Below are 23,306 nucleotides of genomic sequence, written 5' to 3' on the forward strand. Positions count from 1 at the left end.
CCGCAGTCACTGATTGGCTGATTAGCGTATCGCTAATCAGCCATGGTACTTTTATAGTATCTGTAAGTGATCAGAACTGATCACAGTCAGATCTATAATAGTATTAGTGTCACCTAGGCTCGCCCTCCACCCAAAATGCAGTGTTTGCCAGATCAGGCCTGATCGGTTGCCCACACATGCGTTCACCCACGCCCGCCCCGCCGCAGTGACAAAATTTTATTTTTTATCACTGCACATTCACTACACAAGCGCTGCGGCGATAAAAAAAAAATGAGTTTTGATATTTTTTATCAATCGCAGCGGCTTCCTGTACTTCGCTAGCCTCCCATTTGTAAGACAGGCTTGCTTTTTTTCTTGGGTAGTCTCAGGGAATACCCCCTAAATTTAGTTGACCAAATGGCAAGGAAGGGGTATTCTTCTGAAGAGGCCTACAGGCTTCTGAACCAGTTGGATGAGGAATGGGAACCCTCATCTGACTAATCCAGCGGGTCAGAATACGAACCTGTAGAAAGCCGTGGCAGTCTGACCCTAAGTTCGGACGATGAGGTTGAGGTCCCTGATACCACCAGGCGTACCCGGCCCCGTGTTGCTAAACCACAGGTTGCGCAGGATCCGCTTCAAGGGCAGCAGAGTGGGGCTGGCGCTGTCTGATTACGTGGTGAGGCATACACCAGCAGCGCAGCCCATCCTGGACCTAGTACCAGCACTGTCGTAGAACATGGTGAAGTGGCGAGCACCAGAGGGGCAGTTGAAGCTGGTACGGTGGCACATGCAGTAGTTCCCCCGTCGCACCCACCGCACAGACAGGCCCGTAGAGCCCCTAGAGTCCCTGAGGTGCTGGCAAACCCTGATTGGCAGCCCCCAACTTCAGCCGCACCAGTAGTTTCCCCTTTCACCGCCCAGTCTGGAGTTCGGGTTGAGACAGCTCAGATCGGATCGGCACTGGGGTTTTTTGAGCTGTTCTTCACTGCGGAGCTCTTGGACTTAGTCGTGGCAGAAACAAACCGGTATGCAACTCAATTTATAGCCGCCAACCCGGGAAGCTTTTATGCCCAGTCTTTCCGGTGGAAACCCATCCAAGTTTCCGAATTTAAAACTTTAATGGGCCTTCTCCTCAACATGGGTCTAACCAAAAAGCATGAATTGCGGTCATATTGGTCCACGAACCCAATTCATCACATGCCCATGTTCTCTGCTGCCATGTCCAGGACACTATTTTGAGACCATCCTGCGTTTCCTGCACCTTAGTGATAATAGCACCTCTCGTCCCAGAGGCCACCCAGCTTTTGACTGGCTCCACAAAATTCGGTCCCTCATAGACCACCTTAACACCAAATTTGCAGATTTGTATACCCCTAAGCAAAACATCTGCATAGACGAGTCCCTGATACATTTTGCCGGGCGCCTTGGCTTCAAACAATACATCCCAAGCAAGCGCGCCCGGTATAGGGTCAAATTGTATAAGCTCTCTGAAAGGGCCACAGGCTGTGGCACCGTGCGACCTAGTTGCCGGGGCTTCCCCCAACGGCTCGTTACCACCCGTCTTGCAAGGGGGGAGAGGGCTGCCTTGTGTAACGAAGAACTGCTCGCGGTGAAATGGAGAGACAAGCGTGACGTTTACATGCTCTCCTCCATTCACGCAGACACGACAATACAAATAGAACGGGCAACCCGTGTCATTGAAAAGACTATAATTTGCTCATGGGAGGGGTGGACTTCAATGACCAGATGTTGGCTCCTTATTTAGTGTCTTGCCGCACCAGACGCTGGTATAAGATGGTGTCTGTATATTTAATTCAATTGGCTATGTACAATAGTTTTGTTCACTACAGTAAGGCTGGGAGAACAGGATCCTTCCTCAAATTTCAGGAAGAGATCATCGAGAACCTCCTGTATCCAGGAGGTTCCGTTGCCCCAACCACCAGTGTAGTGAGCCGTCTACACGAGCGACATTTCCCCAATGTCATTGCTGGTACCGCAACCCAAGCGCCACCCCGAAAAAGATGGTGTCTGTCGCAGGAGTGGAATAAGGCGTGACACCCGCTACTTCTGTTCTGACTGCCCTGACCACCCTGCCCTATGCTTAGGGGAGTGTTTCCGGAAGTACCACACACAGGTACACTATTAGTATAGGGATTGCGTGACACAGGACAGGCACACAGGGGTTTTAGGGCCCTTTCACTCACAGCTGCTGCAAACCTCTCCTTTCAACTGGGACAAAGTGCCTAATGTACTTCGCCACATCTCTGGGCGATTTGCGCTTTGCACATTGTCCCATGGGGTAGGAGAGGTTTGACCTCAAAAGGTTTTTTAACAGGTAAGAAAAAAAGTTAATGTTCCAAAAGTTCAATAAAGTTTCTAAAAGTTAATGTTCTGTTTCAAATGTTATATAAAGTTAATGTTAATAAATTGATTACGTTGTGGCCTGTTTTTTTTGTTTGTTTTTTTACCTTCTAGGTGGACCAACCGATGAACCAGCTGCAGCACTGATGTGCATTCTGACAGAAGCATTGCGCTGCTGTCAGATTACACAAAAGTTGCTGTATGCAGTGCTGCAAGACGAGATTTCTCCTCTGCAGTAAAAAAGATACGTTTGCCGAGGCTTATGAGCTGAGGGGCGGTGTTCATATGCTTTGGCAAACACTTTGTGTGTGTGTGTGTGTGTGTGTGTAACATCCACATCGATTGATGTAAATGGAGAAATCGGGTTTGCCAGGGCATACGGGCTGATTGGGTTTGGATGTTGGGCGGAGCTCCTATGTCCTGGCAGACTCCTTTCCCCTCCTTTTTTTTTTTTTTTTTGGCAGAGATTTTTTTCATCCACATTGATCGATGCGAATGAAGAAATCTGTGCCGTTCATTTTTTCTTTCAGCCCAGAGGCTGAACGAAAAAAAAAAATCTCATTACCCGTATGCTCAATATAAGGAGAATAGCAGAAACTCCTAATGCTGGCCATACATGTAATGATTGCGGAGACCCTCAAATGCCAGGGCAGTACAAACACCCCACAAATGACCCCATTTTGGAAAGACACCCCAAGGTATTCGCTGAGGGGCATATTGAGTCCATGAAAGATTAAACTTTTTGTCCCAAGTTAGCGGAAAGGGAGACTTTGTGAGAAAAAAACAAAAAAAAAATCAATTTCCGCTTACTTGTGCCAAAAAAAAAAAAAATCTTCTATGAACTCGCCATGCCCCTCATTGAATACCTTGTGGTGGTTTCTTTCCAAAATGTGGTCACTTGTGGGGTATTTATACTGCCCTGGCATTTTAGGGGCCCTAAAGCGTGAAGTCTGGAATCCAAATGTCTAAAAATGCCCTCCTAAAAGGTACTCATTGGAATTTGGGCTCCTTTGCGCACCTAGGCTGCAAAAAAGTGTTACACATGTGGTATCGCCGTACTCAGAAGTAGGGCAATGCGTTTTGGGGGGTATTTTTACATATACCCATACTGGGTGAGAGCAATATCTGTGTAAAAGACAACTTTTCCCATTTTTTTTTTATACAAAGTTGTCATTTTACAGAGCTATTTCTCTCACCCAGCATGGGTATATGTAAAAAGACACCCCAAAACACATTGCCCTACTTCTTCTGAGTACGGTGATACCACAGCCTAGGTGCGCAAAAAGGCCCAAATTCTAAAGAGCACCTTTAGGATTTCACAGGGCATTTTTTACGCATTTGGATTCCAAACTACTTCTTCTCACGCTTTAGGTCCCCTAAAATTCCAGGGCAGTATAAATACCCCACAAGTGACCCCATTTTGGAAAGAAGACACCCCAAGGTATTCCGTTAGGGGTATGGTGAGTTCATGTAAAATTTTTATTTTCCATTTCATCCACCATGACGGCCCACATTGAGATTGACCCTTGACCTCTGTAGGGGCAGGAACACATAGTTTAAATTCCCCCCCACCCCTCCACCTCCTCAGTGCTTTCCTGCCCCTACAGGGGCCAACATGTAAAGAGAGCCCTCCTTTCAGGAGGGTAGCAGCTTTATTCTCTTACAGGAATCTCCTGCTGGCCTCCCACGGCAGGAGCCAAGGCTGGCCAGCTTGGAGCAACAGGGACCCTCGTCTTAGCTTATGCTGAGGCCTGCGGTCCTTCCCTACCTCAGACTTCCTTCCCTCTGCTGGGTAATAGTCGGGGGTGCCGGCTTCACAAGGCGCCTCGCGCGCGGCGCTTGGCGTCCTTCCTCTCAGGTGACCGGCAGGAGGAGTGGTGCGTCGCATGGAGCGCATTAAGAGCGGGCCGGGCGGCGCACGTACCTTTTTCTACAAGCTGGTGCGGCGCAGGCTCACGCTGTCAGTCGGGGCCCTGCTTGATGACGTCAGACGCCGGGACAAGAATTTAAAAAAGCGCGGTTGTCAGCCTTTGACTGCTGCACCGCGATGTCTGAAGCACCTACTCCTCGCCAGGAAGGCTCTGACCCTTCGGCCATCAGTACCGTGAGTCCCCTCTGGGGGGAAATTGTATTTTGAATTTTACTTTCTGTTCCAATTCTAAATACGGTATATCTGGTTGCTTCCTCCAGGGCAGCAAAGAATCTAAAACTAAAGCAAAGCTCTCTAAGTGCTGTGCATGCTCAAGAAGGTTACCTGAAAATTACAAAAAGAGGCTGTGCAAGCCTTGTACTGCCGAAATATGGAAGGAAGAGCAACCAGATATTTGAATGATAAATAAACTTTTATTACGGACGAAATCAGATCTTCTTTGGCCACTATGTCTGTTCCCGCTAGTGTCCCCAACCCTCCCAAGAAGCGCAAACTGTCGTTAGTTTCCTCATATGAGGGCGAGGATGTAGAGGAAACCTCCGTCACATCCAGACAAATTCCTGCTGAGGACCCCTTGTCAGAAGGGGAAATTTTGGAGGAAGACAAAAAATATTTTTTCTCCACAGACGAGATGGAGGATTTACTCAGAGCAGTCAGATCCACAATGGGAATCGAGGATACACCTAGACCCCGGACCGTCCAGGATGAAATGTTTGGGGGCCTTAGATCCAAGACTTCCATTGTCTTCCCCATAAACGAGAATATACGGGAAATAATGGAGGAGTGGTCAGATCCTGAGAAGAGACTAGGTGTCCCCAAGGAGTTCAGGAACCGACTCTGCTTTGACCCAGCAGAATGCAAAATATATAATCAGACCCCCAAAGTCGACATACAGGTGGCTAAGGTTGTAAAGAAAACCGCTCTTCCTTTTGAGGATTCCTCCCAATTGGGTGATCCAATGGACAGAAAAGCAGACGGGCTCCTAAAAAGATCCTGGGAATCAGCAATGTTTGGGGTAAAAGCAAACATTGCAGCAACTTCAGTAGCCAGGGCTATGTATATATGGCTGGGGGAATTGGACGAACACCTAAAAAATAAGGCCCGACGAGAAGAAATCAGGGAGTCTATTCCACTCCTTCGTTCCGCCACAGCATTCTTAGCGGATGCCTCTGCGGAATCCATCCGCTTCTCAGCCAAAGACGCTGCTCTCTCTAACGCAGCCAGGCGAGCATTATGGATGAAAGCATGGTCAGGGGACAAGGCATCCAAAGCCAAACTCTGTTCCATCCCATTTTCTGGGGAGTTTCTTTGGTCCCACTCTAGATAAAATTCTAGAGGGAGCGGCGGATAAGAAGGGATTTCCGGAGGACAAGGAGTCTAGCAGAGATCCTACAGGGGGAAAGGGAAAACTGGCAGATGGAGCTATCCCAAAGGGGGAAGAGGGAGAGGCTTCATTCTCAATCCCCAAAACAGACAAAATAAGCAGCAATGACGCCAGAGTAGGGAGGAGACTGAAGGGTTTTTTACCATCTTGGGAACAGATCACCTCAAATCCCTGGGTTCTAAACGTAGTCTCTCAAGGCTACAAGATAGAATTCACATCAATCCCCCCAAGAAGATTCTGCGTCTCAACCCAGAACAAAACAGAGCTTCCAAAAATATGGCAGGGCATCCGAGACCTCTTAGATCTAGGGGTAATTCAGAGGGTCCCGCAACTAGAACAAAGGAGAGGTTTCTACTCCAACCTCTTCCTAGTAAAGAAACCAGACCAATCCCTGCGAACCATCATAAACCTAAAACCTCTAAACAGATCCATCTTATACAGGAAGTTCAGGATGGAAACCATCACATCCACTATTCCCCCTAATCCAGAAAGGAGCGTTTATGTCGTCAATCGACCTCAAAGACGCATACTACCATATCCCTATTCATCTCTCCCAAAAGTACTTAAGATTTTCCCTAAAAGGGCTGGACGGCTTAATCCACCATTTTCAATATGTCGCCCTCCCTTTCGGCATCTCCTCGGCCCCCAGGGTCTTCACAAAGGTGGTAGTAGAAATGGTGGCCTATCTTCGTCGGGAAGGTATAACAATTATCCCATACCTAGACTACTTCCTTATTCTTGGCAATACAGAAGCCGAAAATCTGTCTGCAACTCAGAGATTCTCAGAGATACTAAAAAGTCTGGGTTGGATCATAAATACAAAAAAATCCACTCTGATTCCATCTAGAAGAATAAGGTTCCTAGGCGTAGAACTGGACTCAACCCTGTTAAAGACCTTTCTTCCCCAGGACAAAACAGTGGCACTAATAGAGAAGATCCGAATGTTTCAGAGTTCTCACAGATGCTCCATCAGACGGTCCATGAGTCTTCTAGGAAGTCTAACTGCCTGCATCCCCTCGGTTGCCTGGTGCCAAAGCCACACAAGGGTAATCCAAAGTTGGATCCTAAGTGTATGGGATGGAAGACAGATAAACTTAGACAAAAATGTATGGATTCCTCAGTCCGTAAAATCAGATCTAAGCTGGTGGAAAGAAAAAAGACTGCTTGGAGGTCTACAGTGGCGGAACTACCCGGCCGTTCAGTTAATAACAGACGCAAGTCTCGAAGGCGGGGGGGGGGGGGCAAAAGTAGGAGACCATCTTCTACAGGGTACTTGGCCAGAAGACATAAGAAAAAGATCCTCCAATTACAGAGAGCTGTACGCTGTCCTCGAAGCATTAACAAAAGGAGTGGACCTACTAAGGGGTCATCATTTAAAGATCCTATCCGACAATACCACAACTGTGGCATACCTACGACACCAAGGAGGGACAAGGTCACGCCTGTTGGGTGCTGTAGCAACGAGAATCTTCTCCTGGGCAGAAGAGAACACCCTGTCGCTCTCCGCCATCCATTTAAAGGGCTGCGAAAACACAGTAGCAGACTACCTGAGCAGGGAAAAAATAGATCCAGGGGAATGGTCCCTGAACCAAAAGATCTTCCAGAGGATCTCAAAAAGATGGGGTCATCCGGAAGTAGACATTCGCTTCAAGAAAAAATACGCAGGTAGAATGCTTTTGCTCCCTAAACCTGGAGGACGGCCCGTGGGCAATAGACGCCCTATCAATTCAGTGGAATTGGAGACTGGCTTATGCATTTCCCCCGATACCACTATTACCTCGAGTCATCCAGAAGCTTCTAGGAGAACCAACTACTCTCATCCTAATAGCCCCCCTTTGGCCAAAGAGGAGCTGGTTCTCTACTCTAAAGCAGCTATCGCTGGAGGATCCCTGGGAAATTCCTTTTCAGAGAGACATCTTAGTCCAGGGCCCGCTTCTGCATCCAGACCCAGAAATCTTCAGACTGGCAGCCTGGATCCTGAGAGCAAAACCTTAAAGAGCAGAGGCCTGTCGGATAAGGCGATTCTCACGCTCAAGGCCAGTAGAAAAAAAAGTGACATCTTCCATCTATTTAAAAATCTGGAAAAGATACTGCTCTTGGTTAGAAATTGATCACCTGGACACCTCCTCTCCTCCCATCAACAAGATTCTGGACTTCCTTCAGAGCGGCCTAGAATTAGGTCTGAGACCTAGTACTCTGAAAGTACAAATATCAGCCCTCAGTACCTTCTACGACTGCAGTTTAGCCAATCACAGATGGGTCAGGAGATTTATTAGAGCAGCTTCAAGGTTGAGACCCACCCTTAAATCTAGAGCTCCAACTTGGGACTTGAGCATCGTCCTAGAAGGCCTAACAAAACCTCCGTTTGTACCGTTATCGGAGATCTCCTTAAAGCACCTCTCTCTGAAGACTGCTTTCCTGGTAGCAATTACTTCAGCCAGACGTATTGGAGAACTTCAGGCCCTCTCCTGCAGGGAACCATATCTCCAAATCAGTAATGATCACATCCGCCTAATGCTCGACCCTGGGTTCCTCCCTAAAGTAGTCTCCTCCTTCCACCAGGAACAAGAAATTTTTCTACCTTCTATCACTAGGTCCGAAGTTGCAGGGTCTGGTGATAACATGTATCTCTTAGACGTTAAGGATACAGTAATTCAATACCTGGAGGCTACCAAGGCTCTTAGGATAGATGATAATCTCCTAGTTCAGTTCTCTGGAAAAAATAAATTGAAGAAGCTAGCTAAATCCTCCATAGCTAGATGGATCAGGTCCACCATCGAGTGTTGCTACAGGATACAGGGCAAGCCCAGTCCCGGCAATATTAAAGCCCACTCCACTAGGGCCACTGCCTCCTCTTGGGCTTAAAAGAGGCGTCTCACTAGACCAGATTTGTAGGGCCGCAACCTGGGCTAGCACTAACACCTTTGTAAGACACTACCGCCTTAATCTTCCTCGAATGAGGCTCTTTTTGGTCGGAAGATTTTACAGGCCATATCCCCACCCATGTAGTCATTTGATACATCTCAATGTGGGCCGTCATGGTGGATGAAATGGAAAAACCGCAATTAGACTTACTGGTAATTCCGTTTCCTTGAATCCACCATGACGGCCCCGTACTATTCCCATGCCAAAAACAAAAAACAAAAAACACATATCATATATGTATATATAAAAAATAAAAATACGAGTTTAAGGGTATGACTCAATATCTCTTTTTACTCTTTTCCACCTTTTGGATAATTTGTAAAGCACTGAGGAGGTGGAGGGGTGGGGGGAATTTAAACTCTGTGTTCCTGCCCCTACAGAGGTCAAGGGTCAATCTCAATGTGGGCTGTCATGGTGGATTCAAGGAAACGGAATTACCGGTAAGTCTAATTGCGGTTTTTTTGTCACAAGTTAGTGGAATATGAGACTTTCTACTGTCTGGGCATTGTAGAACCTCAGGAAACATGACAGGTGCTCAGAAAGTCAGAGCTGCTTCAAAATGCGGAAATTCACATTTTTGTACCATAGTTTGTAAACGCTATAACTTTTGCGCAAACCAATAAATATACACTTATTGCATTTTTTTTTATCAAAGACATGTAGAACAATATATTTAGAGAAAAATTTATATAGAAATGTAGTTTTTATCTGAAAAATTTTACAACTGAAAGTGAAAAATGTCATTTTTTTGCAAAAATTTCGGTCAATTTCGATTAATAACAAAAATGTCAGCAGCAACGAAATACCACCAAATGAAAGCTCTATTAGTGAGAAGAAAAGGAGGTAAAATTCATTTGGGTGGTAAGTTGTATGACCGCGCAATAAACCGTGAAAGTAGTGTGGTGTAGAATTGTAAAAAATGGTCTGGTCATTAAGGGGGTTTAAGCTATGGGAGCTGAGGTGTTTAACATGTGATCTTCTCATAACATGCCGTGAACGCATTGCTCCCTCACTGAATCCGGACCCTTTCATTTCAATGAGTCTGTGTACATGAGCGTTGTTTTTCACGCATCACTTCTGCATTGCGTGAAAATCGCAGCATGTTCAATATTCTGTGTTTTTCACGCAGACCTGGCCCCATAGAAGTGAATTGCATCCGGAAGCAAGTGCGGATGCAAGGTGTTTTTCACTGATGGTTGCTAGGAGATGTTTGTAAACCTTCAGTTTTTTTCACACATGTGAAAAACGCATCAAAACGCATTGCACCTGCATGGAAAATAACTGAACGCAATCTCTGACAAATCTGACTGAGCTTGCTTGCAAAATGGTGTGAGGTTTTTCACGCTCGTGTGAAAGGGGCCTTAGAGTGTGCACAAGGCCCAGTCTGCCAAAGCAACCAATTGGAACCCATTTTTTTAACATGCTGGTTCCAATTGGAGGACAGGGAGCTTCCTCCCTCTAACTGCCCAAATCCTGTGGTTGCTATCGTTATGGCATCTGAGGGGTTAAATGCCAGAGAAGTTCTCAGATCGTGATCATTGCAGCTGGCTGTCAGCGGTTGTAACCTCTTAACAACCCCTGATGTAATAGGTCGGCATGGTGTGAGAGATGTATGATGGCTGATCACAAGACTATTCCACTCCCATACACCCCTTGCACACCACTGTTGTACTGTTACCTCAGTATTTCTGAAGCGAAAAATTAAACTAGATGGCTCTCCCTTTTTGCATCCTATGCAAATCGATGGTTTAAATGGTGGTAACTAATTGTGCAAGAATTTTAGTCACTAATTAGATTAACAACCATTTGAGATTTGCACCCATAGTAATATTGTGAAGGCTCACCTGATATGACTTTTTCCGATACAGATTTCCACAATTTACCATGGTATGTCTCGTTCATATGTCAGTGATTCATGGACTTGTGCAGTCTGTGTTCTCCATAGACAGCAGACGTACCCAATTAATTTTAATGTGTGTAATGACACATTTGTGTTTTGGCACAGAAGCATACTTTATTTTTTTTATTTTTTTTATTCGTGTTCATTGATCCATAACACCCATTGGTCTATGGGTCTGTGAAAAAAAGGACGCAATACGGATGCCTTCTGTGTTTCACAGACCTTTTACGAGGATGTGCTCTGAAAATTAATTTTCAGCTGTGTAGTGTCTGTGGCACATGGGTGACACACAGAGCAAAAACACGGGCCAAACACTGATTCTTCATTGATGAATTACTGACCATCTTATCACAGATTTCAACACTGACGTGTGATTGAGGCCTAAAACAAGATTTTACTGTGGATTTAACACCTTGCTGTGTATTTCCAAATCAGTAGTATCTACTATGCAAATGCTAAAACTTGAGCATTTTCTCCACCATCCCTGGCTATAAATTGCATTTTGTAAAACCATGTTTGCTGGAATTGTTCTGTATTTTAGTTGCAGATTTGCAGCCTGGAACCTACTTTGAATTTATAACTAAACTGGCACATCTTAAAGAGGTTTTATGACATCCTGATAATGACCTATCCTCAGGATAGGTTATCAGTTGAGGTTAGTGGTGGTCTGATTCAAGCGCCCCTGCCAATCAGCATTTTGAAGAGACTGCGTCAATCCAGTGGGTGCTACCGGCTCATCCTAGGTCTGACGTCTTTCATCCTTGACATGGCCTAGACGCAGCTCAGTCCCATTCAAGTGAATGAACCTGAGCTGCAATACCAAGTGCATCCACTATCCTGTGTATGGCACTGTGCTTGGAAACAGCTGATGATCTGTGGTGTTGGAACCCTGCTTATCAGATTGCTTGACTTAGGCCTCATGCACACGACCTTGGTGTGCATCCGTGGCCGTTGTGCTGTTTTCCGTTTTTTTTTTCACGGACCCATTGACTTTCAATGGGTCCGTGGAAAAATCAGAAAATGCACAGTCTTGCAGCCACATCCGTGTTTCCTGTCCGTCAAAAAAATAGGACCTGTCCTATTATTTTGACTGACAACGGTTCACGGACCCATTCAAGTCAATGGGTCCGTGAAAAAACACGGATGCACACAAGATTGGCATCCGCGTCCGTGGCCGTAGGCTATTTTCACACAGACGGATCCACAGATCCGTCTGCATAAAAGCTTTTTCAGAGCTGAGTTTTCACTTTGTGAAAACTCAGATCCGACAGTATATTCTAACAGAGGCGTTTCCATAGTGATGGGGACGCTTCTAGTTAGAATATACTTTGAACTGTGTACATGACTGCCCCTGCTGCCAGGCAGCACCCGATCTCTTACAGAGGGCTGTGATCTGCACAATTAACTCCTCAGGTGCTGCACCTGAGGGGTTAATTGTGCATATCATAGCCCCCTGTAAGAGATCATGTGCTGCCAGGCAGGAGGGGGCACACCCCCCTCCCTCCCCAGTTTTAAATTCATTGGTGGTCAGTGGGCCCCCCTCCCTCCCTTGTATTTAACACATTGGTGGCCAGTGCGGCTGGCCCCCCCCCCCTCCCCTGTAGTTAACACATTGGTGAAAGGTCTGTGCGGCGCATTGCTTGTATCACAGACCTGTCACTTACCAGTAGGAGGAGCACCCGGCCGGTCAGACATCGCAGCTCGCAGGTAAGTATAATGCTTCTAAAAATTGCTAAGTAACCATGGCAACCAGGACTGCAGTAGCATCCTGGTTGCCATGGTTACTGATCGGAGCCCCAGCGATTAAACTGGGACTCCGATCGGTACTCTCCGCTGCCACCAATGATGGGGGGGGGAGATTTTAATTAGGAGGGGGCCCACTGTCCACCAATGAATCTACAGTACTACAGGGGAGGGAGGGGGGTCCGGCCGCACTGGCCACCAATGAGTTAAATACAGGGGGGGGGGGGGGGGGGGGGGGGGGGGGGGGTTGTCGGCCCCGTGCTGCCAGGCAGCAGGGGGCAGTCATGTACACCGTTCTTTTAGTATATTCTAACCTGTAGCGTCCCCATCACCATGGGAACGCCTCTGTGTTAGAATATACTGTCGGATCTGAGTTTCGCAATCTAACTCAAATCCGATGGTATATTCTAACATAGAGGCGTTCCCATGGTGATGGGGATGCTTCAAGTAATAATATACCATCGGATTGGAGAAAACTCCGATCCGATGATATAAAAGGGACTCCTGACTTTACATTGAAAGTCAATGGGGGACGGATCCGTTTGCAATTGCACCATATTGTGTCAACGTCAAAATGATCCGTCCCCATTGACTTGCATTGTAATTCAGGACGGATCCGTTTGGCTCCGCACGGCCAGGCGGACACCAAAACGACTTTTTTTTTTTTTCATGTCCGTGGATCCTCCAAATATCAAGGAAGACCCACGGATGAAAAAACTGTCACGGATCACAGACATACGGACCCCGTTTTTGGGGACCTTAAAAAAAAAAAAAACTGTCGTGTGCATGAGGCCTTATCCTGAGGATGAGTAATCAATATCAAATGCTTGGAAAACCTTTAGGATTTATATTTGGTTTTAAAAAATTTTAGAATTTATATTGTGTACTAAAACCAAATGTCTTGCTAATGTAGCTTAGCTGTTTGCACAATATAATAATAATAATTTTTTTTTTTTTTTTTGCCAGCAGACAGATGGGGCTCAGCCAGAAGGGCAACAGCCACAGACTCAAAACAATGACAGTTCTGAGACCAAAGCAACTCCGAAAAGACTTCATGTCTCCAACATACCATTTCGTTTTCGAGACCCTGATCTACGTCAAATGTTTGGGGTGAGTAATTAGTTTAAAGCGGCTGTCCAGTCATGAAAACAATAGTGATATGTAAGCGAATACATACAGGAGATGATTATCTACAATACGTTCTCCTGGAACAGCATGTTGCTTTTTAACTCTGCTTTGTTACGGCAAAGCTGTGATCTGTGACTACCTCAGACCCCCTGCAGGCAAAGTAGCTAAACTGTAGTCTGCAGTACACCTTGTGTCTTTATAAGTTCAGGTTTCTGCTCTTTAGCTTCTGTGTATAAACAAGTCTAATACAGGTTCACCATAAAGAAAGTGTTACAGATAGACGTGCAGGATTATGGGCTGAACAGATGTCTTTTTTTTTTTTCAGCCTTACAAACAGTACAGTAAAAACAGAATGGTTAATAAATCCAGACTAGTAAATAAACCAGTGAGAGCAGAAAATGGCTGCAAATATACAGAGGCAAATGGGACTTAGAAGGGGGATTCTGGATGTTTGATTTAATCCATTTACTAAGGTAATAGGTTCAAGATAATTTTATTACCTTAGTAAAAATCATTCCAAATCGCTTTAAATTGTGATGTTTTAAAAGTAAATTTTTTTTTTTTTTCTGCAGCAATTTGGCAAAATTCTTGATGTAGAAATAATTTTTAACGAAAGAGGCTCAAAGGTAAGTTAAAGCTAATTAACTGTTTCAACTTCAGTACATCAGATGGGAGGTCCATATCTTCTATGCAAAATTAGTTGGCTTGTAGATACTTTGCTAGATTCATGATGATTTCCCCCCCCCCCCCCAATGTTTAAATTTGCGTCCACCATTGTGAAAAATATAATTAGGAGAACACAGAAATAAAAACTGATACCTACCCACAACAGTGATATTCTGTTAACATAGTGAACATTGCTGTAATGTGTACATGGACAGTAAATCAAACAGCACAAAATAGCTCTAATATACAATGACTAACAGACACCTAAGTATTTATACAGTCCAAAAACACCTATTGTAGGATAGAGCTTGCATTATACCCAGCAGTTAAGTACAGACTGGGAAACAGCATTGTACCCCACTGTATGCTTTGCCCATGGAAGAAGGACCAAAATATGCTGAAGTGCAGTATTTTCCCATTCAGTATTTACTTGCCTTACTAGTTTAAGATGCATCCTTTATGATGGGTATTTTGGTTCTGTGAAGCCTTCTCTATACTGCATATAGGACCTTCTGTTTAGTGCAGTTTGACTTTACTGCTTCTGTAAATGTCATGGCAACACATATTTAGTGATTAGGATATCACGGTTATGGGTATCTTTGCTCGATACAAAAATATGTAATTTTTTTTCTGTTGTGTATAGTTTGTCTATGCCACATGATGGATTACAAAACTGCAAATGCAAAATGGTTTAATTTTACGTTATACCTTAAACACAGAAATCAACAGAAGAGCCCTAAATACATAATTTAAATGTTTTACTTTTTTTTTTTTTTCCCTCCTAACTAGGTTTAGTTCTTTGTTAGTGTACAAAAAGGTAAAATAAAAGGTTATGGAAGATGACTATTTTCACATATACAAACACTGTGAAAGCTACATCTGTTTAAACAAATGTAACTTAATCCAGCTCTTTCCACATCTGGTTCAGTTTAACATTTAAATTCACACCGATTCCTTTTTTTTTTTCTGTTGGAATTTTGTCAGAAAAACTAATAAAATACGTGGCAGTATAATCTGTTCCAGGTTGTTATGCAGCCAAAATGGAGAAGGCCTAAAGGGGTTGGCTACTCTTGGGTTACTCACTGTTTTACAGTCACTTCTATTTTTCCATTTGTTAATGTTTCTTGGTGATTGCAGCTCCTCCTGTAAGTAGTGGCTGTGCATTTTTTTTGGGTCCTGCATACCAATATCTATGGCATCATAGTGGCTATTGTGCCTTTCCCGTCCAGCCAGCATTGAGCTCACCCTTCCTTTCTTCTACTGTGCAGACTACTCATGAAGCATTTGGTGCCTGCACAGTAGAAGAAATTCTCTGCTTTTAGTGTGCTCTGATGTGCACCACTGGCAAGTGTGCGCACCGTGGGTTGTTTTCCCTGTTTGAGGTACCATAGCCAATAAGGAATAGGGTTGTACTGCACCGGCTGCGTTCCCTGGCGTCTCCTGCACTCTGCAAGTACAACCTCATTCCTCAATTGCCTCGGCATTTAAGATGGTGGAACTATCCACGGTATGCACGCTTGCTACACTTGTCAGTAGTGCACATTGGACTTCACACTGGAGGCAGTAAATTGCTTCTACTGTGCAGATGCAGTATGCCTGTCTGCGCAGTAGAAGACTGGATAGAAGGGTTCAATGCCAGCTGGACAGGGTAGGCACAGCAGCCATTATCAGTGATGTGATAGACAGGGGACGCAGGCCTCAAAACAATGCACAGCCACTATTTACAGAGGAGCAGTAAACACACAAAAATAGGGACAAATGGAATATGTTCAGCAAACCTCAGGGGAGTCGGAGGAGAATGTGAGTGATAGTTATGGCTGAGGGTGATAGTGGTACTCAAAGTTCAGTGTCGGTCTTCTCCCAGGGGCTGATCAGTGGCGCTCGCTGGGGTTGAGGCTCCTGTCTGGTGGTAGTTGGGATGCCCTTGATGTTAGAGGTTTGTCTAGGTGCAGGGCAGGAGTGCAGATGAAATGGCCGGCGAATGATGGAGACGGTAACTAGGCCAGTTGGTCTCAACAAATCTCTTCACTAAAGTGCAAAATGGGAGTAGTTGACTTCAAGCAGTAACCATGTGCACTTCCAAATCATATTATAGTCCAATCTTTTCCCCAACAAAACTGTATTAACAGCTGCAGTGATGGAGGTTGTAGTACTTGCCATAAACATGTACAACACTTTGCTGTCTGATTCCAGTGCATGGCCTTGTGTGTTCTAGACCTCATTTTCTTCTCTCTCGAGCACTTTCAAGGTAAATTTGCTTCCTTGGTTGAAGTCTGAGATGAAGATTCTCTGTACTGGGCATAGCAATGAGAAGCTTGCACATGTACTGTAGGCCTTCAATGTAGCACAGCTAGACTAGGCTCCATTCTGACTAATCAGACGGTGGACCCAGGTTTGTGACCCTGACAACCTAACACAATGAGCCAAATTATTACCATGAGTTGTCCATACAGCTATTCAGTACACAAATATAACAAATTGCATTTTACTCAATGTGACATTAGAGCAATAAAAACTTTGCAGTAGTCCTTCTTCTGGAGTACTGTTTATGGAAGCAAGTTAATGCAAAACAGGAAGGGACTGTAAAACGGTAACCTAATATTGCAAAGTGGCCAATCCCTTTAAACTGTAAAACGGTAACCTAATATTGCAAAGTGGCCAATCCCTTTAAAAGGGATTGGCTAGTTTCCTAAATGATGACCTATCCTCAGGCTAGGTCATTAATTTCAGTACTGTGTTGGTCTAACTCCTGACTGGCACCCCCGCCAAGCAGCTGTTTTGAAGACAACCTGGCTGTGAGCAATGTTAGAATTGCTCCATCCCATTTAGTTCAGTGGGAAGGAGCAGTTACACTCAGTTTGCTCCTTCCTGTTGAAATTACTACTACTCTGTCCAATTCGCTTCACCCGCTTGCGTCAACATCGGAGCGCTGCGTTATCTTAAAACGGCTGATCAGCGCGTGGAATAGTATGGGAAACCAGCCAATCCCTTTGGGTACATCAATGTTCCAAAGGCTTAGTTTTTGCAGTTACACTGTTCTCACTCTGAGTAAGATAATGGCCGTTATTTGTAGGATGTTATCTAGAAAAAAGTTAAAATGTCCTCTAGCTGCTCTAATTTTTTTAACACATCTTTTTTGTCATATACAGACTGGTAGTAATCCTTACTTGCATAGCTAGCCCTAATTATTTATTTTTTCTGTTCTAAACGGCGCAGTTTAGAATTTTCTTTACATGCACTGAACTTTTGTTATCTTTTGCATTAAAAATCTGTCATATGGTTCAGCTGCTGCCAATAATCCTTTTGTAGTCTTGGTAGACAGGCCTAGGTACCATTACCATTCATTTTTGCAGCAGATCTGGGGCTGTGCAAAAATGCTGACAAGGCTAGGTAGGGTAGAGGTCAACAAGAGCAGGACTAATGCCTTAAGCCTCATTCACACGTCTGTGTTCTACTGCCGTGTGCTGTACATGTTCTCCACGGACAGCACGTATGTCATCAGTGTTTCACCCATCATTAGGAAGAGATGCTTTTTAAAAAAAAAAATTCAGTTGTTCAGCCTCAGTGAAACACGGATGACACACTGATAACAAAAAACGGACACTAACTTTTATTTTGCCGGTGCACTGCTCTTGCAAATAACGTACTCCTTGAGGCGGTGCTTGTGTGTAGCTCTCTGCATTGAGCTGCTTCACAACACCACCTCGGAGTGACAGTTGTAGTGGTTTGCATGTTGAATGCTACAGCTGTTGATCAGAACAGATAAGGGGGCTGTGAAGCCGCTCAATGCAGAAACCGATTCAACGTGAAACACTGCATCCAAGGCACTAGCAGGAGCAGTGCCCTGCCAAATAAAAGTTCATATTCACACTACTGATGATAAAATCTCAACAGAAAGTATGTTTGTCCCACTCCTCCAAGCATCTGCCTAATGCTGTAAGCAGTTTTGCCTGGACAAAACTGTTGCCAAACTCCCTTTTGAAACAGGTTTCCAGGATTTATATATTGATTGCCTGTGTCAGGATAGGCCATCAGTAACTGATCGGCAGAAGTTCAGTGCCCTACACCCACCCGATCAGCTGTTTCCGAGTAGCTCTGGCACTACACAGCTCTGTCCACTGTGTAGCAGAATGTGCTGGTTACTTCAGCGTTGCTCTCATTTTTTTAAATGGCAGCAGCACTACAGTAACCAGCTTCTTTGACTACATGGTGGATGGAGCTGTGTCGTACCAGACCTACGTAGGAATGGCTGATTAGGCGAGTTTGTGGTATTGTACCTCTGCCTATCAGATATTGATGATCTAGCATGAGCATAGGCAATCAATATATAAATCCTGGAAAATGCTTTTTAACCCCTTTGCGACCACTGATGTAATGGTACATCAGCAGTGTGTGAGGTGTATAGAGTAGGGTCATCAGCTGATCCTGCTCCATATGCAGTGGGCCCAGTCAATTTAATCCCTCAGTTGCCGCTGTCAATATTGACAATGGCATCTTCGCTGTTTGAGCCCCTGTGGTGAATTTGCAGAGCTCTGAGTAGCTGGTATGACACCCTGAGACATAAGGAAGGTGCCCAGGCCTTTCATAGCTAGCTGCCTGCAAAGCTGTGACCGGCAGCCTCTCAGAATCCTGTAGACTGCAGTAGTATTTGATTTCGATCTATGGAACGAGCACTCGGAAAATCACATTTTCAAGTCTAAGGAGACTGAATTACATGAAAAGAAACAAAAGATCTTCTATTTTTTTTAGTCAGCTTGGCCTTACAAAAGGCTGAATAAAACGAGATCAGTTTAATGTACCCCAAACTGCTGGCAATTTAAAATAAATATATAAAAAATTCTCACCACAAAAAACTCTCAGCTCAGACAAAAACACAAAAAATGACTTGTACGTGTGTATGCATCAGTGTCTTATTTTTCTAGCAATTAGCTATTTTACATATTTAAATAAACTTTTACATAATTTTATAGTAGCTGTTAGAAATTGTGCACAGTAATAAAGACAATTAAACATTGCATTCCTTTCTTACCTTTTTGTACACTACACATTGGTCAATTTTAATAAAGATAAAACATTTTTTTTGTGAATCTGGAACTCATAGTATCAAACGGTTCTGTTTATTTTTGCTCTGTTCGAAATTTTAGAACATTAATGTATCAAAACATGCACCAGTGGTTATTGGGGATGCATACAGCTGCAAGAAAAAAAGTTAACTTTGCAATTACCAGATTTCATTGACTTACTAATGTGGTCTGATTGTTATCAAAGTTACATTTATAGACAGTGTAGTTATATAGGTAGCACGACCAGAAAGACATATGTCCGTCAATTTCAACCATGGAATGGAAAGGTGGTGGTAAGCCAGAGTTTAACACATTTAAATAAGCGTTAGCACTTTTTGTATATTGTATATTATCTTGTAAACCTTATTTAAAACTTTCCATTGCATTGACAACCTTCCAAGGTAGACTGTTCCACAGGTTTAAAGTTCTTATGGTAACAAAGCTTTTTTGCTGCTGAAGACTGAACTTCTTCTAGGAGTGCCTCCTTGTCTCCTGAGCAGATTTTACATAGAACGACATGTCTTACTTTTATTCCGGCTGGCTTTTATGTTTGCCGTGCTGCCGCCAGAACTCCAGCCCGTCCCCATTATAGTCAATAGGGCTGGAGCAGTAGTCCAGGGGCACGCGTGCACTAGCGGCAGCACGGATCCGACAGGCTGTTCACCCGCCAGAGCAGCCTGCTGGAGTTCCTTGCCGCTAGTGTGAAAGTGCCCTTATCTATTTTGTAGCTTTTCTTTTTACTTTCAAGTCTTGCATATTGAGCAAACTGAGTAAACATCCACAGTTTAGGGAGAGAGAAATGGTGGCTTTACATGCAATGAGGAGCTTGTCCTCATACAGCAGCATTGTTTCTGGGCACAATCTGCTGTCCAGAAACAACTTGCTTGTATGAACGATTGTTTTGTTCACTCATCGGGTGATTGGCTGAACCTTAAAATGGACAGATTATCAGGAAGTGTTCTTCCCCATTATTCGGGCTGTCAACTGTTAAAATCGAACAAGCAAATCTTATGGGCAAAGTTAGAGGGAATTTGGACAATTCCTCCCTGTAAATGTTTCAGTTCATCAATATTTTGGGATGCTTGCATGCAAAGCCCTCTTCAGGTCAAATGACAACAAGATTAAAGAGGATCTGTCACCAAAAAATGCAATCTGAAAGCACCAGAGGCTGAGCGGATTGATATTTTTGTGGGAAAAGATTTGGTAAAACTTGTAACTTTTACATTTACACCTGCAACCTTCAGTACAGGGAAGGTGATATCAGAGACTGACAGCTATCTGTGTAGGCACACTTAAGACTGGTTTACACTGCATGGTGATGCAGCCTTTTTTTTTTGGAAGGAAGCGTTTGTTCCCGACAGTCGACTGCTCGTTCTCTTACATGCAGCAATCATGTGTTTTCTGTCTACCAAATATGTCTGATCTTTACTTATGATGTATAATATTTCTAACCATAAAGGTGTTTGCAGTGTGCATCTTTCTGTTTCGGTATTCTCCCTTTGCTAGCAAGTAAAAAGAAACTTACCTTTTTAGAATTTGGACATCCTTCTGTAGGTTTGTATGGGGTCCAGTAGATGTACTGTCAACTCCAAAATCTTCGGCCTAGTGCCCCTAAAATGCAGGTTTCAGCTTTGAGTGGGCAAAAAAAAAATTAGCCTGACTATCATTGTGCATGTAGTATCCAATTGATAGCAAAAAATCTTGATATTCATATAAAGAGGACAGTGTTATGGGACAGTGCATGTTAAACGGCGAGCTGGGAACACTTTCCCTAGAAATGCCCTAATTGAACCTCAGCCCAGGGACAACCCCTGATGGTGGGATTTCCCTGTCCTCGTGCCTGTCCTGCAAGACCCTGGAATGCCCTAGATGGTTTGGATTTTTAATACCCCTTTAATAACCTGACGCATTTCACCTGGTTGGGTTCCTCAGGGGGTCGGTACTAGTTAGGAATAGTCCCATCTATATTAATGATATACTTTATATAATAAGATTAACAAAAAATACGACCGATTAGGCAGACTTAAAATTGGATACCAGATAAATCATATAGGTAGCCGGAAGAAGCTTGTCAGTGCAAAACGTCCGTTGCTGCTTCTCGCCGCAGGTGCGGCTTTTGTTTCTGTGAAGGCTTGCCCGCCTCAGCCCTGTGATGTCTGGATGTTTTGCAAAGCAATAAAGACATACTGCAACTGGTGAGTGCTGCTGATTTGCTACTTTTTCATCTCGTTTTGGATGCATCATATGTTCCTGTAGGGCTAGTAGGAGAGGATACAACCTACAGATAAAAAAAACAGATAAGTGCCCATGAGGAAAAACTAATCACAAATTGCAATATGCAGCATGGGAAGTTTAGCTCACATGTGAAGTGCCCCATCAGTTGCCAGGCTGCCTCAGAGCGGGTGCTTGGTAAGTCAGTGATGCATATTCAAGCAGGGGGAATTCAAATAAGGTGCCGGAGTGCGCCTCACACCTCCCGGAAGACGAACTTCCGGTCGGTGGAACCCATGCCACGCTCACACTTCCGGTATCGTGGAGCGCATGCGTCACTACCGGTTTGGTGAATCGCATGCATTCAAGCGTGTACCTGGAAGGGAGGAGAGGGGCGTGTGTAGGAGGCTCTTGCTGTTCCCGATAATCCCCGCCCTACAGCCTTGCATGTGTATTTCGAGGGCAAAAAAGGATAATATATGGAAAGTGGGCAGCCTCAAAAATAGATACACGCCCCTTCTAAGGTAAAGAAGCCAACGTTAGCCATATTAGAAAGTAGTTAAGGTCTTAGATCATACATCCAGCAATATGTGGCTATACACCCCTCATGCCAACCCTGCCCCTCTACTTTGGATGTCCTCCGCACCTGCTCGATAAAGACACTCATGGCACTGACAAATTGTTCAGACTGTTAACAAGATAAGAACAGTTGGGTTAAGAAAATAATGGTGATAAATAAAACACCACACTTATAAATATTCATTTGAATGCTTTCCGCATTCATGGCCAGTTGGGGCTGACAAAAATATCAGGAGAAGGTCTAAATTGGAGGAGGAGATTTTAGATTTATTTGAGAGAACTACATGTAATGGAGGGCTCAATGATATATAAAACAAGTGAAAGTCAATCTCTCATTGAGGCCAGAGGGTGATTGTGATTTACATCTGTATATCCACTCTGCCTCCTTCTGGGGAATTCTCCTGTCCGTCTCCCTTTCTAGGAGAGAGAGGTACCAACTCCAGGACTGAGAACTTAAAGATTCGGGGGTTACCTGCATGGTACTCATTCACATGATTTGTAACAGGCGTGATAGTATTCTTGCGGATATCGTTGATATGCTCGCATACCCTCTTCCTCAACTCCCTAAAGGACTTTCCAATATAATCCTTAGGGCAGGGGCACTGACAAATGTACACTTCGCCTTTGCTTCTGCAGTTTAACAAAATCACAGATGGTAAAAAAAAATCTTACTGGTAGCAGAACACGTAACCGTTTTGGATACGGAGATGAAGTCTCATGCCTTGCATGTCCCGCATCTAAACCTACCCAGAGGTCGACGGTCAAGCCAAGTGCCAGGTACAGCCGGAGGTACAAAGTGACTATGTACCAGGCGATCCCTGAGGCTTCTACCCCTCCGGTATGTTACACTGGGGTGAGGAAAGATGTTCTGTGCCACGTCAGGATCCATCCATAGGATGGGTCAATATTTGTTCAGGATTGCTTTGACCTCTGCGTTCGCCACATCAAAAGTGGAGATAAGACAGCTTAGTGTCTGTTCTCCCTCCAATGATCTTTTTGGGGTAAGTAGAGCTTCCATTTCTGTGGCTAATGCATGTTGGAAAGCTTGTCTAAGGGTAGCATTGGGATACCCCCTGTTGATCAATCTATGGTATAGTTTTCTTGATTTCAAATGGAATTAATCAGTGCTGGAACAATTTGTTGGCCTCTCTGGATACCCCTTTTCTGCAAGACGGGATGATGACTCTCCCAATGCAAAATGACATTGGTCACGGTGGGTTTCCTGAACGTAGTAGTAGTAACACGTGGCACAGAACATCTCTCCTTACCCCAGTGTAACATACCAGAGGGTTAGGAGCCTCAGGGATCGCCTGGTACATAGCCACTATGTACCTCCGGCTGTACCTGGCACTTGGCTTGACCGTTGACCTCTGGGTATGTTTAAATGCAGGACATGCAAGGCATGAGACTTCATCTCCATATCCAAAACTGTTG

At 44.4% G+C, this 23,306-nt stretch overlaps 1 protein-coding gene across 7 annotated transcripts in view; it reads left to right on the forward strand.

Moving 5' to 3' along the window:
* Positions 1-23,306, forward strand: part of RBFOX2 (RNA binding fox-1 homolog 2) — a 531,916-nt gene that overhangs the window by 95,000 nt on the left and 413,610 nt on the right. For 5 of the 7 annotated variants that reach the window (XR_005774354.1, XM_040408532.1, XM_040408531.1 and 2 more), the window contains exons 3-4: positions 13,192-13,335; positions 13,926-13,979. Coding sequence is in view for 6 of the 7 variants with exons in the window: in XM_040408532.1 (XP_040264466.1) it covers positions 13,192-13,335; positions 13,926-13,979 (198 nt within the window). In the remaining variant the exon portion in view is untranslated. The remainder of the gene's footprint in view (positions 1-13,191; positions 13,336-13,925; positions 13,980-23,306) is intronic. The other 2 variants (XM_040408535.1, XM_040408534.1) reach the window with 1 other exon arrangement.

This window comes from Bufo bufo, chromosome 9 (assembly GCF_905171765.1).
Source record: "Bufo bufo chromosome 9, aBufBuf1.1, whole genome shotgun sequence".
NCBI classification, from domain to species: domain Eukaryota; kingdom Metazoa; phylum Chordata; class Amphibia; order Anura; family Bufonidae; genus Bufo; species Bufo bufo.